At 37.5% G+C, this 19,524-nt stretch overlaps 1 protein-coding gene across 1 annotated transcript in view; it reads right to left on the reverse strand.

The window, feature by feature from the left end:
* HSD17B4 (hydroxysteroid 17-beta dehydrogenase 4) overlaps window positions 1-19,524 on the reverse strand; it is a 98,389-nt gene that overhangs the window by 15,058 nt on the left and 63,807 nt on the right. Inside the window, exons 16-21 of the mRNA XM_055550183.1 lie at window positions 16,796-16,899; window positions 14,798-14,863; window positions 10,786-10,855; window positions 8,773-8,879; window positions 3,502-3,588; window positions 885-971 (exon numbers count right to left, since the gene is read on the reverse strand). Of these exons, the coding sequence (XP_055406158.1) occupies window positions 885-971; window positions 3,502-3,588; window positions 8,773-8,879; window positions 10,786-10,855; window positions 14,798-14,863; window positions 16,796-16,899 (521 nt within the window). The remainder of the gene's footprint in view (window positions 1-884; window positions 972-3,501; window positions 3,589-8,772; window positions 8,880-10,785; window positions 10,856-14,797; window positions 14,864-16,795; window positions 16,900-19,524) is intronic.

The following is a 19,524-nucleotide window of genomic DNA, read 5'->3' on the forward strand; positions in this document are numbered from 1 at the left end:
TTTAAAGAAATTTTAATTTTCATTCAGTTATGTGATAATATGGCTAATGAAACACAAATATCATGGATTTGAAAACTTCAACATCACAAAGTTAATATTCTGGAGACAGAATATAAATATTTTTATTAATTCAGCATGTTAATAGCAATACAAATGTTTTAATAAATAATATATATGCTACTGCTTTTATATATGCACTGAATGCTTTATACAAATTTTTAAATCAAGAAAAAGGTACAAGATATTTAACTTTTTAACCTTTCTCCAAAATACTATTTACTTAAGATTTCTTATTAAACAAGTGATTTATTTACTCTAAAACTAGAAAATCAATTATATTCTCTTAAAAGATACCCTAGTATCACCACAAAAAAAGTTTTTTAGAAATTCGTCATTTTCAAAATATTCCTTTTCTTCCAAGCAGTTTTGAATTAACGGTCTCTAGTTCAAGAATTAAGAATCTTTCATAGCTCTGAATTTTCTAAAGTGATCTCAACTGAAATTCATAAATCAGGCTATAACTTGGATGCTGTGCTGTGCTCAGTCCTGTCAGACTCTTTGTGACCCCGTGGGACTGTAGCCCTCCAGGCTCCTCTGTCCATGAGGATTCTCCAGGCAAGAATACTGGAGTGGGTTGCCATGCCCTCCTCCAATGGATCTTCCCAACCCAAGGGATCGAACCCAGCTGTCCTGCACTGGAGGCAGATTCTTTCTGTCTGAGCCACCAGGGAAGCCCAAGAATACTGGAGTGGGTAGCCTATCCCTTCTCCAGGGGATCTTCCTACCCTGGAATCAAACCAGGGCCTCCTGCATTGCAGGCGGATTCTTTACCAGCTGAGCTACCAGAGAAGGCCATGACTTGGATATTAGTGGTTATAACCTACCTCAGATGGTGTCTTAGCTGAAATAGCAGACGCTGGCACAAGATCCACATATGCATTTGAAATGACGATGCCTCCAGTTTCTTGGACCTTATAAAGGGTTTGGAGATTGGAGGGGGTAAAAACAGCTCACTCTGATGAGGCCAATGAAAATGAAATTTTATTGTGAAATGCTATAAAGTCTTTTAAAAGAAATTTACATTTTTCTTCATATGAAAGAGAAAATTATCCAAATTAAATAAAGTTCATAAATTAAATGTCAACAGGAATAAACATGAAAGCTCACTGACTTATTAAAACTGCAATTAACCCTAACCATAGAATCTACTGAAGCCTTTCTCAAAAATACTTACGACCAGGTCCCATCTCCAAAGATTCCAATTTAAATGGTCTGAGGTAGAGCCTGAGCATTGGTATTTGGAGGATTTATTTTGCAATATAAGTATGTCTAGTGGGGAGCCAGGATGAGAATTGCTTAATTCTTATAAATAGTAAAAGGCATGGCACATAATCCACATGAGGCAGGGTACTCAAAGTGTATTTGTTTGGTTAATATACAACAAAACTGGGTAGAAACAGACCTTCTGTTTCAAATAGGAACTATACACAGTACAAAGTAAACACTTGAACAGCCTTTTTTCAGAATATTCATTAAAAGACTCAAATTCTAATTCCTAATATGGCACCTAAAATTATTTCAATAGTATTCTTTTATAAAATTATGGTACTGCTACGAATGTATAGGATAATGTCTAAAACTTAAGGTAGCACTTATTAAAACTGGTTTTTAACAATCAGAAAGATCATTCTCCCCTGACTATTTTCCATTATGCTTCAGAAAAATAGATCTTTCAAACAATTTCTTCATTTTATTTCAAATTATATACAGTGGAAAGCATGAAAGGAAACAATTTATGGACAAACTGCACTTTAGAAAATTACTCTATTGTAACTAAGGAAGGGAAAGGATTCCCACAAATAGCTAATAGAAAAAGAATACCTCTAATCACTGGGGTAAAAAATAGCAAATATACTGAATAGATAAGAAGATGTGCTGAGAATTTATTAAAATGACAAGAATGTGTTATATTTAGACATTAAACTATTACTCAACTCTTTAAGTTTTTATCTATATGAATTATTTCTATATTGTTCATCATGAGAAAATAGAGCCCACAATTGTTTTCATGGTCCTTAATTCTTTTAGGGTTCATAATTTTATTCAAAAAATAAACTTACATGAAATAGTTAGAAAATAAAAGGGTTCCGGAATATGTGGTACGAACATTTATTCCAAGAGGATTTCAGAGGAAAGCCAGGATGTGTGTTTGTATGAATGGGGGAAAGAGGAGTGGTAAGGGAATGCCTCTGAGGACAAGGCAGAGCTTCGGCTGGTGCTGAAAATACAAAGGAATTTGAAAAGTGAAATAAACAGTGTGCATAAGTGAATCAGGAAAATGATACTGAGAGCAGCAGGAAGTAATAAGGAGTGAGGCAGCCATACAAAAAACAGTTCTGGAAAGGTATTTATGTCTGAAAGAAATCATGGTACAGTTTTAAAGAAAAAATTGTGAGGACCTAGGAACTGAGTGCTGAGCCAGGCAGACCAGGGTGTATAGCCCAGCTCTACCATTTTCTATGTGACCATGAGCAAATTATTTAAAAGATCTGAACCTATATTTTTTCCAAATTAAAGGTAGAGTTGTTATGCATAGTAGAGATAATGGGATAGGCTGCTCATAGGTACTCAGTAACTATAAGCTGCTATTACTCTTGGTGGTGTTATTTAAATTGCTCAACACAAGACATTTATGTAGTACAAATGATCAGGCCAAAAGCTATCAGCCTGGTCAACGATGTTAACAAAAATTATCTGTAAACAACTTACAAAAGGAGGACTGTATGTTCTTTTAGTATTTTACTGGAGTACTGCTAACAGCCTCACCCCTAAAAGCACTTAACTCTATAGGGAGATATACTTTAATTTGTCTTGTTACTTACTATTGATTAAGCTCAGATTCTGTGACATAAGATGTTAATTTGTGGGTTTTTGTGTGATCAAGATGCATATGATTTCAGTCTAGTAGAAAATATAACCATAAAGAATATGGTTTTATTCTTCTATAGAACAATTAACTTGTTTTATCTCTTAACTCAGTAAAGTTATTTTAGAATGCCTTCCCCATTGCACTACATAAACCCTGTTGTTACTACTTCTCCTTTGAACCAGATTTATTATCTTTCTAACTCCCTCATTAAGGAATTAAAGTTTCATCACATTTTCATTTTATATCTGTCTATGAATCATGCCTTCAAGTTTCTGAAGATTATATTCTGACAACTTGAATGATAAGTTGAGCCAAAAAGATATGGTTGGTTGGATTTTCAGAAATGTTATGTTAACAGGCACCAATTTAGTTGAGAATAAAACAGAAAATAAAAAACAAGGTAGAGAGTCATCTTATTTTCAATTGAAAATTACCACTGATTTTTTTTAATTCCTAAGTTTTACTTCATATCCATAGTTATTAACCAAAAGAATGCTAGGATAGAACATAATTACAGGATATGGAAAAGCAGGTTAACAAAACAATGTACCTCTAACCACCTCAACTCATACCTTGGTTTGGAAATGGATTCTATTTCCTTCCTTCCACATCTCAGTCTGCAGAGTCTGTCCCGGGTATACTGGTTTTGCAAAACGAACCTTTAAAAGAAAATGTGTTTAAGGGTTAAAAATGTTTTAATATAAAGTTTTTCCATTTGGGGAGGGGGGTAGTTTCGGATGGAGGTTGGAGAGCATAAAAGGAAGAAATAGGTTTGACTATACTTAAATTCACAAAAACAGTAATATGATAAAATTAGTAAAGAAAAATTATAGTTAGTATAAGTTAATTGTCTTTCTAAGTATAGAATCAATAATAGTTCACTCTTGACAAATCAAGACATAGAAGAATAACCATATTAAGCAAAGTTATACAGGCAACCATTAGTACGACTAAAAAGAAGCAATTAAAAGTGGTACGAATTAAGTCTGGGGAATAAGATCTGGGATTGGCATATAGGAAGGAATAATTCTACTTTTTATTTCATAATTTTCTGTATGATTTTATTTGTTCTGTGTACATATTATTGGACAATAATAAAAACTTTATAATAATCACTATAAAATAGTTTTAATAATGAGAATAATCAGTGTTATCAAAGACAAAACATCAGAAAATAAATTTCCACTGCTGCATGGAGCACAAACTGATAAAGCTTTTTGGAGTTATTTGACACTGTCTTAATGATTTTTTTTTTAAGTGTATGTCTTGATTTATGCAAAGATACTGTGCAGAGACAGTTTTCTTTATAATTTGTAATGGATGAAAACTTGAAGCTAATATACTGATATAATTTTAGTTTATGTTTATTAACATTCAAATGCAGCCAGTTAACATTTTTAATTGAATTAAGGTAAATTATAAAATATTAAAACAAAATAATAACAATAATTTTTTAAAGGTATACCACAAGTTTTTGTTAAGGCATATATATTGACATATGTATGCTCCTAACTACTTGATCTCCTCTAGGCCGTGCCCCCTGACCTGGGAAGCGCGGTAGCTCCTCTCGGCCGTTCCTGCGCCGTCGCAGTCTGGTACCCTCGGCTGCTGCCCCTGACCTCGGACGTGGAGTAACTCCTCTTGGCTGCCGCCCTTCAGGCGTGGGGTCCTCTAGGCTTCTGCCCCTGACCTCAGACGTGGGGTGGCTCCTCTCGGCCGCGCTTAGCGAGCTGGTTGCAGCCGCCTGATCTTATTCTCCTGCGTCGAGGCCAGGGGCGGCTGCCAGGAGGAGTAACCCACGCCCAAGCCAGGGGCGGTGGCCGGGAGGACCAACCCCATGTCCAAGGAGCCGTGGCTGCGCTGGTGCAGGAGGGCCAAGAGGAGCTATCACACATTGAAGGTCAGGAAGGGCGGCGGTGAGGAGATACCCCTCGTCCAAGGTAAGGAGCAATGGCTGCGCTTTGCTGGAGCAGCTGTGAAGAGATACCCCACGCCCAAGGTAACAGAAACCCAAGTAAGACAGTAGGTGTTGCAAGAGGGCATCAGAGGGCAAACACACTGAAACCATACTTACAGAAAACTAGTCAATCTAATCACACTAGGACCACAGCCTTGTCTAACTCAATGCAACTAAGCCATGCCCGTGGGGCAACCCACGGTTGGACGGGTCATGCTGGAGTGGTCTGACAGAATGTGGTCCACTGCAGAAGCGAATGGCAAACCACTTTAGTATTCTTGCCTTGAGAACCCCATGAACAGTATGAAAAGGCAAAATGATAGGATACTGAAAGAGAAACTCCCCAGGTCAGTAGGTGCCCAATATGCTACTGGAGATCAGTGGAGAAATAACTCCAAAAAGAAGGAAGGGATGGAGCCAAAGAAATAAGAATACCCAGCTGTGGATGTGACTGGCAATAGAAGCAAGGTCCGATGCTATAAAGAGCAATATTGCATAGGAACCTGGAATGTCAGGTCATGAATCAAGGCAAATTGGAAGTGGTCAAACAAGAGATGGCAAGAGTGAATGTCGACATTCTAGGTATCAGCAAACTGAAATGGACTGGAATGGGTGAATTTAACTCAGATGACCATTATATCTACTACTGCGGGCAGGAATCCCTCAGAAGAAATGGAGTAGCCATCACGGTCAACAAGCGAGTCCAAAATGCAGTACTTGGATGCAATCTCAAAAACAACAGAATGACCTCTGTTCATTTCCAAGGCGAACCATTCAATATCACAGTAATCCAAGTCTATGCCCCAACAAGTAACACTGAAGAAGCTAAAGTTGAACAGTTCTATGAAGACCTACAAGACCTTTTAGAACTAACACCCAAAAAAGATGTCCTTTTCATTACAGGGGACTGGAATGCAAAAGTAGGAAGTCAAGAAAAACCTGAAGTAACAGGCAAATTTGGCCTTGGAATACGGAATGAAGCAGGGCAAAGACTAATAGAGTTTTGCCAAGAAAATGCACTGGACCAAACACCCTTTTCCAACAACACAAGAGAAGACTCTATACATGGACATCACCAGATGGCCAACACTGAAATCAGATTGATTATATTCTTTGCAGCCAAAGATGGAGAAGCTCTATACAGTCAGCAAAAACAAGACCAGGAGCTGACTGTGGCTCAGATCATGAACTCCTTTTTGCCAAATTCAGACTTAAATTAAAGAAAATAGGGAAAACCACTAGACCATTCAGGTATGACCTAAATCATACCCCTTATGATTATACAGTGGAAGTGAGAAATAGATTTAAGGGCCTAGATCTGATAGATAGAGTGCCTGATGAACTATGCACTGAGGTTCGTGACATTGTACAGGAGACAGGGATCAAGACCATCCCCATGGAAAAGAAATGCAAAAAAGCAAAAATGGCTGTCTGGGGAGGCCTTACAAATAGCTGTGAAAAGAAGAGAAGCAAAAAGCAAAGGAGAAAAGGAAAGATATAAACATCTGAATGCAGAGTTCCAAAGAATAGCAAGAAGAGATAAGAAAGCCTTCTTCAGTGATCAATGCAACAAAACAGAGGAAAACAACAGAATGGGAAGACTAGGGATCTCTTCAAAAAAATCAGAGATACCAAAGGAACATTTCATGCAAAGATGAGCTTGGTAAAGGACAGAGATGGTATGGACCTAACAGAAGCAGAAGATGTTCAGAAGAGATGGCAAGAATACACAGAAGAACTGTACAAAAAAGATCTTCACGACCCAGATAATCACGATGGTGTGATCACTGACCTAGAGCCAGACATTCTGGAATGTGAAGTCAAGTGGGCCTTGGAAAGCATCACTACGAACAAAGCTAGTGGAGGTGATGGAATTCCAGTTGAGCTATTCCAAATCCTGAAAGATGATGCTATGAAAGTGCTGCACTCAATATACCAGCAAATTTGGAAAACTCAGCAGTGGCCACAGGACTGGAAAAGGTCACTTTTCATTCCAATCCCAAAGAAAGGCAATGCCGAAGAATGCTCAAACTACCGCACAATTGCACTCACCTCACACACTAGTAAAGTAATGCTCAAAATTCTCCAAGCCAGGCTTCATCAATATGTGAACCGTAAACTTCCTGATGTTCAAGCTGGTTTTAGAAAAGGCAGAGGAACCAGAGATCAAATTGCCAACATCCACTGGATCATCGAAAAAGCAAGAGAGTTCCAGAAAAACATCTACTTCTGCTTTATTGACTAAGCCAAAGCCTTTGACTGTGTGGATCACAACAAACTGTGGAAAATTCTGAAAGAGATGGGAATACCAGACCACCTGATCTGCCTCTTGAGAAATTTGTATGCAGTTCAGGAAGCAACAGTCAGAACTGGACATGGAACAACAGACTGGTTCCAAATAGGAAAAGGAGTACATCAAGGCTGTATATTGTCACCCGGTTTAACTTATATGCAGAGTACATCATGAGAAACGCTGGACTGGAAGAAATACAAGCTGGAATCAAGATTGCTGGGAGAAATATCAATAACCTCAGATATGCAGATGACACCACCCTTATGGCAGAAAGTGAAGCGGAACTAAAAAGCCTCTTGATGAAAGTGAAAGTGGAGAGTGAAAAAGTTGGCTTAAAGCTCAACATTCAGAAAACGAAGATCATGGCATCTAGTCCCATCACTTCATGGCAAATAGATGGGGAAACAGTGGAAACAGTATCAGATTTTATTTTTATGGGCTCCAAAATCAATGCAGATGGTGACTGCAGCCATGAAATTAAAAGATGCTTACTCCTTGGAAGGAAAGCTATGACCAACCTAGATAGCATATTCAAAAGCAGAGACATTACTTTGCCAACAAAGGTTCGTCTAGTCAAGGCTATGGTTTTTCCTGTGGTCATGTATGGATGTGAGAGTTGGACTGTGAAGAAGGCTGAGCGCCGAAGAATTGATGCTTTTGAACTGTGGTGTTGGAGAAGACGCTTGAGAGTCCCTTGGACTGCAAGGAGATCCAACCAGTCCATTCTGAAGGACATCAGCCCTGAGATTTCTTTGGAAGAAATGATGCTAAAGCTGAAACTCCAGTACTTTGGCCACCTCATGCAAAGAGTTGACTCATTGGAAAAGACTCTGATGCTGGGAGGGATTGGGGGCAAGAGGAGAAGGGGACGACAGAGGATGAGATGGCTGGATGGCATCACTGACTCGATGGACGCGGTGAGTCTGAGTGAACTCCGGGAGTTGGTGATGGACAAGGAGGCCCTGCGTGCTTCGATTCATGGGGTCGCAAAGAGTCGGACACGACTGAGCGACTGAACTGAACTGAACTGAAGCATATTAAAAAGCAGAGACATTACTTTGTCAACAAAGGTCCACCTAGTCAAGGCTATGGTTTTTCCAGTGGTCATGTATGGATGTGAGAGTTGGACTATAAAGAAAGCTGAGTGCTGAAGAATTGATGCTTTTGAACTGTGGTGTTGAAGAAGACTCTTGAAAGTCCCTTGGAGTGCAAGGATATCCAACCAGTCCATCCTAAAGGAGATCAGTCCTGAGTGTTCATTGGAAGGGCTGATGTTGAAGCTGAAACTCCAATACTTTGGCCACCTGATGCGAAGAGCTGACTGATTTGAAAAGACCCTGATGCTGGGAAAGATTGAGGGCAGGAGGAGAAGGGGACAACAGAGGATAAGATGGTTGGATGGCATCACCGACTCAATGACAGGGGTTTGGGTGGACTCTGGGAGTTGGTGATGGACAGGGAGGCCTGGCGTGCTGTGGTTTCATGGGCTCTCAAAGAGTCGGACGTGACTGAGCGACTGAACTGAACTGAAGAGTCCTTCTCTTCTCTAACACTAAAAAGGAACAAATATTTAAATTAATAATTTACACATACCTTAATTGCCTTGAATCTCGACACATCATTATCTGCAAACTGCTGTAAAACATGCCTGGCAGAAAATCCAAATGTACATAATCCATGTAATATAGGCTTATCGAAACCTAAAAATAAGGGAGATGATTTAGTTAGATAAAGACACATTTCATGTTTAAAAACCAACAACAGTTCATTCAGAACTTCAAAAATAATTTTTAAACTGCATTAACCTGAATCATACCATGTATTTTAAGAAACATGAAAAATATTTTATAAATAATACTTCCTGGGGGAAAAATTATGAAATAAACAAAGAAAGAAAGAAAAAAAAAAAAAAACAAGAAAGGAGTGTCAGTGATCTGGGGACACAAAGAATTATTTTGTTAGGTTTGGGTGTAGCCATGAAATCATTCATGGTGATTTCAATATCCATGTATGTAGACGATCCTTCCTCAACCTTTCAGTTTTCCACTCTCCCCTCCAATGACCTTGCCCTTCATGCTCTGTCCTCCAATGACCTTGTCCTTGATGATAACTCAGATATTCATCTCCATGGTCCTAACACAGACCTTGCACTAGCAGGAGCTACCTTCCACCATAATCTGAATTTCAAGGACACCATTTTCTGAATACTACTTCCTACCTTTCCATATCCTTTGCATAAACATATTAGGAAAGGGCTATTTTTTAAATGTCACCAGTTAAACTGCCAGTCAGAAGTAGCAATGTCTTTATTATTTAGATAACTGAGCTAATATTTTCATTCAGTTCAGTTCAGTTCAGTTGCTCAGTCACGTCCGACTCTTTGCAACCCCATGAATCGCAGCACGCCAGGCCTCCCTGTCCATCACCAACTCCTGGAGTTCACTCAGACTCACGTCCATCAAGTCAGTGATGCCATCCAGCCATCTCATCCTCTGTCGTTCCCTTCTCCTCCTGCCCCCAATCCCTCCCAGCATCAGAGTCTTTTCCAATGAGTCAACTCTTCGCATGAGGTGGCCAAAGTATTGGAGTTTCAGCTTTGGCATCATTCCTTCCAAAGAAATCCCAGGGCTGATCTCCTTCAGAATGGACTGGTTGGATCTCCTTGCAGTCCAAGGGACTCTCAAGAGTCTTCTCCAACACCACGCTTCAAATGCATCAATTCTTCGGCACTCAGCTTTCTTCACAGTCCAACTCTCACATCCATACATGACCACAGGAAAAACCATAGCCTTGACTAGACAGACCTTTGTTGGCAAAGTAATGTCTCTGCTTTTCAATATGCTATCTAGGTTGGTCATAACTTTTCTTCCAAGGAGTAAGCGTCTTTTAATTTCATGGCTGCAGTCACCATCTGCAGTGATTTTGGAGCCCAAAAAAATAAAGTCTGACAGTTTCCACTGTTTCCCCATCTATTTCCCATGAAGTGATGGGACCAGATGCCATGATCTTCATTTTCTCAATGTTGAATTTTAAGCCAACTCTTTCACTCTCCTCTTTCACCTTCATCAAGAGGCTTTTTACCCCACATCCGTGGTCTGGGGCAGAACCCGGGAGGACCCCATGCCCGATGGGAGGTAGTCAAGAGGAGTTACCCCACATCCAAGGTCAGGGGAGGTCAGGGGCGGCAGCCGAGTGGAGCTACCCCGCGTCCAAGGTTAGGGGCCGCGGCCGGGAGGACCTACCCCACACCTGAGGCCAGGGGCCGCAGCCGGGAGGAGCAACCCCACCTCCAAGGAGCGGTAGCTGAGCAGGCGCAGAAGGGCCTAGAGGAACTATTCCACGTTCAAGGTCAGAAGGGGCGGCAGTGAGGAGATATTTCTCGTCCAAGGTAAGGAGCAGCGGCCGCACTTTGCTGGAGCAGCCGTGAAGAGATACCCCACGTCCAAGGTAAGAGAAACCCAAGTAAGACAGTAGGTGTTGCAAGAGGGCATCAGAGGGCAGACACACTGAAACCATACTCACAGAAAACTAGTCAATCTAATCACACTAGGACCACAGCCTTGTCTAACTCAATATTTTCATTGGCATATATTATTAGCAACTCACCTGCTAAGCTAGCAAAGTTAGGATCAATGTGTAAGGGATTCCAATCTCCACTGAGGCGGTACAAAGCAGCCTGTGGAGAAGAATTATAAAAGTAACTAGAATATCAGTGCTTTCTTAGAATACATTAAAATAAAAACAGAAAATATGACTGGGTATTGCATGAGAAATGCATCATAATATACTTAACTCTAGCTTTGATTAAAAAATAACTATTTCTAACAAAAAAAGGTTAAGCATAAATCAAATGCTTTTTGTAACACATGCCACTGAAATCAGTTGGGAAGGGATGAGGACTGTGCAAAAATAGCAATGGGAACCAAGAACTACATCTGGGAATAACACTGGTTACCACTGCCTAAGGAGAAATTCACAAAAAGGAATCTATCAATCTACTCTCATTAAAACACAATGAAGACAAGGTGTAAATGTTTATAGCCTCTTCTAAGCAAGCAAAATTTATGCCAACTTTCTTGTGAGGTGTTTTAAATTGAAGCCTATAACCCAAAACTAGACACATAAATATCAAACACTTCTAATAAACTTTCAATCGACTGGGTGCACTAAATCCTGAGATCAGCTCATCCTGCAAAAAAAAAAAAAAAAAAAAAAACAGACTAGTAGCCTGCCATTAAGATTACATTTCTGCTTAGTCCAGATCTTCACGTCCCTTCTGTACTTGGATAAGGCAGGGTTAGCAAAAAGAGACTACAATCGGGCTTCCCAGGTGGCTCAGCGGAAAAGAACTGCTGGCAACACAGAAGATGAGGGTTCCATCCCTGGGTCAGGAGGATTCCCCTGGAGGAGGGCATGGCAACCCATTTCAGTATTCTTGCCTGGAGAATCCCATAGACTGAGGAGCCTGGAGGGCTACAGTCCACAGAGTAGCAAAGAGTCACAGATGACTGAAGCGACTGAGCAGACACACGCAAAGATAACAGCAGGATCAAAAATTCTCTATACTTGTCAGCATTTAAATTGTGCACTGGTCAAATGAAAAAAAAGTACTTTTCAGTACTGAAGGAAAGACAATTCAAAAAAAGCTAAGAGTAAATATTTTAATGTATCTGTGTATGAACTTTGAGTCTGCCTCAAGAACTCTTTCTTATCAATTGCTATGTTAAGCTTTCCAAGACTATTAAAATGTTGTGTAAAGGCTAGCCATGTCAGCACACCTGATTTTCTTAGTGTTTTTTGTTATTTTTAATTATTGATTATTCTTTTTTAATAAATTTTATCTACAGAAAATAACATTTCCTACAATTCACAGGAAAATATTTACTTTTTAATATGCTTTACATAATTTTTAAAAACTCTTTCTTTCCCATCACTCCATACAATAGTTTTCTAAATTATTCATTTTTTCAATGAATCAGTGTTTTTTCCCTTTATGTGGCTTCTAAGATAATTAAATCAAATCAACAATTATCAAATAGATGTGATTTACAAGATCCTGTATCAGTTGTACAGGGTTAAATGATAAATTTTAGAAACGATTTAAAAAAATAAAACATTAGGCAAATATATATCATCATGTTACATACAAATAGAAAAAATGACAAATTTCAAACCCCAAATCCAGAGCTGGATTTGAACCTCAGTCTGTCTGATGCCAAAACCAATAATCTATTCAGTGTCTGACACCTTCTCCTTTGGTAATTTAATAAAGAATTACATTTTAATGGATAGCATAACCAATATTCCAAAGATTAACTTTATTTGACAAAGATGATAGCTAAAATTCTAATTGTTAGAGTAAGTAGTATAAGATATGTAACTGGGGAAACTAAAGACATTTGTTTTCTTTCTTCCCAAATACAAAGTCTGACATCTGTTACCTTCCTATTCTTTGGTCTTTCTAGGTTATTGGGGATGAATTTTCTCTTTATTAATTATGACTAACCATGAACCATACTTGTAATATCATACGAATTTGAAGATCAAGAAATTCTCCTAAAGAAATGAAAAACAAAGTATTCCAGAAGTGACACTGGTAGACCCATGTTTGCTAAAACCATGATTGTCAGTTCTCTTACTGACTGAAAAATGACTCATTTAATTTAAATACCTGGCAAACAGTTTATGCTGTAGTGGCATAATCCATTCCATTCCCACTTCTCTTTAAAGGTCTGTTCATCCATAATCACCTCCCGCCACTCTCCAATGTGAATTCTCTAATTCTTACTCCTTGTACATACATCAAGCTCTTATCTGCTATCATTATTAAGTTCTTATTCCCGTTCAGGCCATACTGCAAGTTTTACATCTCTGATAAGAGAGAATATCTATACACCAGTTTAGTTCAGAAGTCTCATTTTTCCTACTAAACTCTTTTGTGTATCATTCTCCAATAAGTAACACCTCTCTGAATGTCTACAGCACTTACTCTACAATTCAAAGCCTTGTCTTGAATCATTCATTGCTTGGAATAGATGCCCTAGTTATTAAGACATATACACATTAATTCTAAGTGTACTTTCAGTTCCTTGTCAATAGATCACACTTCTTCTTGATTTGTGTCTCCTACAGTACAGATCTAATTTAAAATAGCTCATAAATCCCCTGAACTTTATGTAAAATTTTATGCAAAATGTTTTTAAACAAATTATATATTGTTTTTAATCACATTCTCAAATGACCGTGTGATACAAATGGCCAGGAACCTCTGTGAAATGATGGGTGCCCATTATTCATACAAAAAATATGTGCTAACTTACAAACTGTTCTTTGTCACACAGCAAAGTACTCAAGTTGGCTAATAGCTAATGAAAAGTTCTATTCATCTGAAAAACCAGAAAAAGAAAATCTTTCTGCTTACTGTATAAAGAAACTCAAGCCATGGAAACTATTCAGCTTTTCTTATCTACAGCAGATATATTTTATTATTTCAGAAACCCAAGAATAATAATGGAGCATTGCTGGGCTTTGTGAACCATGAAACCACAAAGTCTTTTCTGTTCTTCAGTGCCACAATAAAATTCATTTCACTATGAAGCTTTAATTAAACATAAATATGAGTGTTTTCTTAAGAAATTGATAAGAAATAGGGATGGGAAGAACATTTAAAGGCAAAAACTAATCTGCGATAAAAAGTATTATTCTATCACCCAATTATATGGTGTTGAAAAAAACACAATTACTAATTATTACTTAATACAATACAATTACTTAATTCTTTCTAGCTCATGAAGTTATATTTCTATTTGTTAGTAAACACAAATCCTGCAGAAGTTCTCATATCAATATGTCAAAATTAGTATCAAAAAATAAGTGAATTTTATAAATAATCTGCTGTCATTACCTGTTTATTCACTGCATTACTTCAGAGCTTTATGTATTCTGTTCTAAATCTGCATGATTAGTATCCTAGCCATCTTAAAGAAGAACCTTCATAACTCTCAAAAACAAAGTTGCTTTTTCATCTTCAAGGTCACCTTTTGTTTATTAAATAAATCTTTGCATGCTTACAGAATCTGTTAACTGACAGGGTATTTTATCTCCTTCATCAGAAAACATACTATTCATGCCAAACAGAACAGATTAAATCACCTACTCCTTCTAAGATGCTTTATTGTACCTGTCCACTAAAGTTGGCATAAACTAATCTGTCTCTATGCAGTGCAGCTCAGCTTTCTTTTCCAACAGAAGAGAGGATAACTAAAATCTGCCCTTTATTTTATCCTGTTCTCTAAAGTTTTAATAAAATTCTTCACAAAGCTAGGCAATCTTTTTAAGGCAAGCAATCCACGCCAACAAAACATGATGCTTTCTCAACTGACTTGTAAAAACCACTTTATATTTTCTTTTGATATCTAGTGGAGAAAAACAACCGTTAAGTAAAATTCACAAAGAGCAAATTTCAACTACAGAAATATGCTGTTATTTCTATTATGTAGAATTCTTTTGAATTCTTAGGACTACTTTTGAATTCATAGGATTTACAGGGTATCAAGAGTTACACGTTAAAGTGCCAGGAGCCAGATGGCTTTACCACTTTTCAAAAACACCTTGTTACCTGATTAAGTGAGGTGGTATCTGTAAGTACAGCATCAGGAGGTCTATCGGGTATGGCTACAGCTGCCTGAAAAAAAAAAAAAAGACACGTTAAATAGTTAACAAAATAATTGCTAGTCTCTTTACCGAAATTGGTATTTGACAAACAACCATGTTTCTTTTTTTTATTTTATTTTATTTTTTTTAAACTTTAAAAAATTGTATTAGTTTTGCCAAATATCAAAATGAATCCACCACAGGTATACATGTGTTCAATGTACAGTTGTTTCTCGGTTTCCAGGACACCAAAATTTGCAGATGCTTAAGTCTCGTATACAAAATGGGGCAGTATTTGCATATAACCTATGCACATCCTCCCATACACTTTAAATCATCTCAAGATTACTTGTAATACATACTACAATGTAAATACTGTGTACATAGTCTGAGAACTTTCTAGAAATTTTTTTTCTGGCTATTTTTGATCCACGGTTGGTTTAATCTGCAGATGCAAAACCTGCGGATGTGGAACCCATGGATATGGAGGGCTGACTGTAATGAAATCTGTAAGCTGGATAAAAAGAAGCTTTTTTTTAATATATTCAGCACATAATGATCTTTAAAATTCTGTAACTGTGAGCTTCATCTACATTATGATTTCCCTGAAATGACTCTGTATAATGAAAGGAATTATATAACCAGGTCCATTCTCTAGGCAACAAACAGGGACTCTTCCCAATGCAAAAGAATACTTCTTTCCAGGGGAGGTCTTTGAGGTCAGTCTTTGAGGTTTGACCAACTCAGTGGACATGAATTTGAGCTCCAGGAGACAGTGGAGGACAGAGGAGCCTGGCATCCTGCAGTCCATGGAATTGCCAAGAGTCAGACATGACTTAACAACTGAACAACAACAAAAATGATCCCATGACAACTCTTCTTATCTGTCTCCTTGCACGGTTCTCTAGCAAACTTCTAGTTGGACTAGTTTACTTACTGCTTCCATGGAGCTACCAGACTCCTCTTGATTATCACTAAAGTAACTTTGTTTTTGAAACCATCCTTACTTTTGGTTCCAATTATTTGGTTCCAAAATGAGTCAGTTTCCTTGGGAAGAGCTTCGGAGCTCTCTATTATTAGAGCCTGCCTTGGCCCCCAGGCAAAACCTCTGCACCACTGCAACAGAGATGAGGGCAAGGACAGTGGTCCACTTCTCTCCAAGTGACATCCTCACTTTATAAGAAGGGGACTGAGCAGGAGTAGGAGCTTCTGGTCTTCTCAGCTTGCCTCTAGCAGCAGGGAACCCTCATCCTATGAGCAGGATGGGGCAAGAGTTATCAGAGCCCTAGTATTCTTAGCATGCCATCATAGAACAAAACTCTCCACAGTACAAGTGGGGGCTGGGTGAAGGAAGAGAACCCCATAACTCGCAGCCACTTTTACCTGTAATAGAGCTTCTGCTTCACAAGTTAGGGAAGGTGGGAGTGGGGAATAAGAAAAATGAGTGGCCTGCTCTGCCTAGGAAGATAGCGTGGCCCTATTCTGAGAGCTGAGGGCAGAGGTGAAGGCCAGGTTAAACTGGAGTAAAATCCAAATTACAAAATATTTTTAGGAAAAATATCGTTTGGGGCAGATTTTGAGAACTCAACAGTAATTTGAATTGTTTTATACATAAGAAATATTCTAGACATTTAATGAGTGAAGATTTTCATTTACACCAGGATCTCTTGTACATGTTGGGTTTTTCTAAAGAGTTCTGGGTGCAGACAAAGTTTGTATAAGTAAAGATATTCCAGTAATTATCTCATGTACATTACACTTACCTCAGCCTGTAACACATATAACGTGCTATATATTAAAATATACAAATATAAACAGCACTTCAAATTCAAGAACATATTCTGATTCAAGGAAGTTTAGATTACTAAAGCCCTACTCTATGAAATTGTACATATAGTAAGTTCAAAATACAGATAAGCATCCTTAATGACACACATATGTCATTTATGAAGTCGTAGCCTACCTTGGCTTTGTCTGATGTCCGTTTTCCACCAGAGCCTCCAGAACCAACAACAAAGATGGAGAACTGATTATAACATATAAGTTCCTCCCCAGAGTAAGTGTAGACTGAAAAGTAAATGAAAGAAGAAAGAAAAGAAGTTATTGTCAAAAGATACAACCAGTTAACCAATACATGATCAGCAATCCCTGTAGATGTTTCAGAAACAAAATTCAATTACTAAAAGGTTTTGCAATTTAAAGACACCCAAGTTTGGGTTACAGACCACTCATTTTAATCATACACATTACCAGTCTCTGGAAGGCAGAGAAAGGAAGATCTTGACAAATCCTTTCTTATCTATGAAATAGCAGTTCCTCTACCTTCTTCTAAAACTCCCCAACTGCCCTTCATATTTCAGTTCTCTCCTTTTCGAACTTTTCAGACAATTCCACCATACAAAGCAGACTAACACACCTGAAAAGATTTTTTACCACTACTAATTATTAGAGAAATGAAAATCAAAACTTTGAGGTAGTACCTCACACTGGTCAAAATGGCCATCACTAAAAAGTCTACAAATAACAAACACTAGACTGGGAGCGGAGAAAGGGGAACCCTCCTACACTGTTGGTGGGAATGTAAATTGATACAGCCACTATGGAAAACAGTATAGAGGTTCCTCAAAAAACTAAAAATAGAATTGCCATATAATCCAGCAATCCCACTCCTGGACATATATCCAGACAAAACTATAATTCAAAAATATACATGCACCCCTATGTTCATAGCAGCACTATTTACAATAACCAGGACATGGAAACAATCTAAATATCCACCAACAGATAAATGGATAAAGAAGACATGAGATACACACACGTACACACAAAATGTGTGTGTACACACAAAATGGAATGCTACATAGCCATAACAAAGAATGAAATAATGCCATGTGAGCTACACAGATGCACCTAGAGATTATCATACAAAGCAAAGTTAAGTCAGAGAGAGACAGACAAATGTCATATGATATCACTTATATGTGGAATGTGAAATACAAAACAAATGAATGTATCTACAAAACAGAAAAAGATTCAGAGATACAGAGAACAGACTTGTTCTCTCCCTAGGGAGAGAGGAGGTGGTGAAGGGATGGATCAGGAGTTTGGGATTAGCAGATGCATCCTATATACAGGATGGATAAACAAGGTCATACTGTATAGCACAGGGAACCATATTCAATATCCTGTGATAAACCATAATGAAAAAGAATATGAAAAAGAATATATCTATGTATAACTGAATCACTTTGCTGTACAAGAGAAATTAACACAACATTGTAAATCCACTAAAATTCAGTAAGATTAAAAATAAAATGCAGATAACCACACTCTAAAATTTTCAAACATTCTGCAGAAGCCCTCAATAGAGCCTAAAATATAAAAGAGGAAATAGCAAGAATGAAGGTATAAGCTTCTGGAAGGCAGGATCATGACTCTTTTGCTCATATCATACTCCCAGCAATTAGAATAGTACCTGGGACAGAAAAAGCACCTAATAAATATGCACTAATTAATGAATCAATGAACAAATGACATGAGTGAGCACATTAGTGAATAAGTAAGCAAGTAATAAATGAAAGATAGCTGTTCCTTTTACTACTGACTACTATCCTTGTGAGAGTTTGAGCAGCATCTAAATCTCCAGCTCTGTAAAATTAGGAATATGTTTTTGAATAACATAAGGAAAAATATAATTAGGACAAAAATAAGAAAAGGCATGGTTATTTATATATAAATAAGACATTCATCTTTATTACACAGAAAATTGGATATCTAATTTCATCTATATTTTATCTACAAATTCTAATACATTATTATCCATTGTCAAGCTATAGGTAAATAAATGGAGTAGATCAAGAAATAAGAGTAAAAACTAAAGCTAGGATTACCACAAAACTTCACAGTGGTACGTTACATTTGGTAGAATGGTGGGAAGATTAAAAGAAAACTGGGAGAACTGTAGCCAAATGTTAGCCAACATTTGAAATGACAAGAAAATACAAATATCTAAAAAAGAAGAGGGAGAAGGGAGAAGAGGAAAAGCAGAGAGAAAAGATTCATGTTCTATGTGTCTATGGTGAAATTTTAACAAAAACATGTAACAGGAAAATACTTACAAGCATTAAAAATGTTCTAAATATATTATTAAGTAAAAACAAGGCAAGTTTCAAAACAACATATTCAGTATAACCTCTTAGGTATGTATTAGAACAAAATGATAAAACCTATATTCCAAATACCAGATTACTATTAAACTTTCCACTGATATTTCCAAAATTTTTGATAATCTTTCTTGGTTTTGTTCTTAAACTTTAAGCGATAAATTTTAAGCAAGGTGTCTTTGGCTTATGTTTAATCATTAGTATTTCAATATTTATTAAACTACTATAACCTTTTTTTCCTCTGCAAATAAAATGTGGCTATGGTGTTTGAACCACATTATGAGTTCAATACGTCTGAATGTGCAAGGTTAAAAACCTAACTACCACTTATAAGAATGATTCAGGAGTCAAATAGGTTCCCAGTTCCAAAGAGCTAACATATGAAAGAATATTTACAACACAGCCTAATTATCAAATGAGGGTTGTCTTTGTATTCATTCCTGCTAAAACACACTCCAGGAAGCATAATTCCCCACTGTGTTCACTAGACCAGCCACATTTCTCATCTCTATTTTGGTTATGTTGTCAC

Source organism: Bubalus kerabau, chromosome 1 (genome assembly GCF_029407905.1).
Source record: "Bubalus kerabau isolate K-KA32 ecotype Philippines breed swamp buffalo chromosome 1, PCC_UOA_SB_1v2, whole genome shotgun sequence".
NCBI lineage: Eukaryota > Metazoa > Chordata > Mammalia > Artiodactyla > Bovidae > Bubalus > Bubalus kerabau.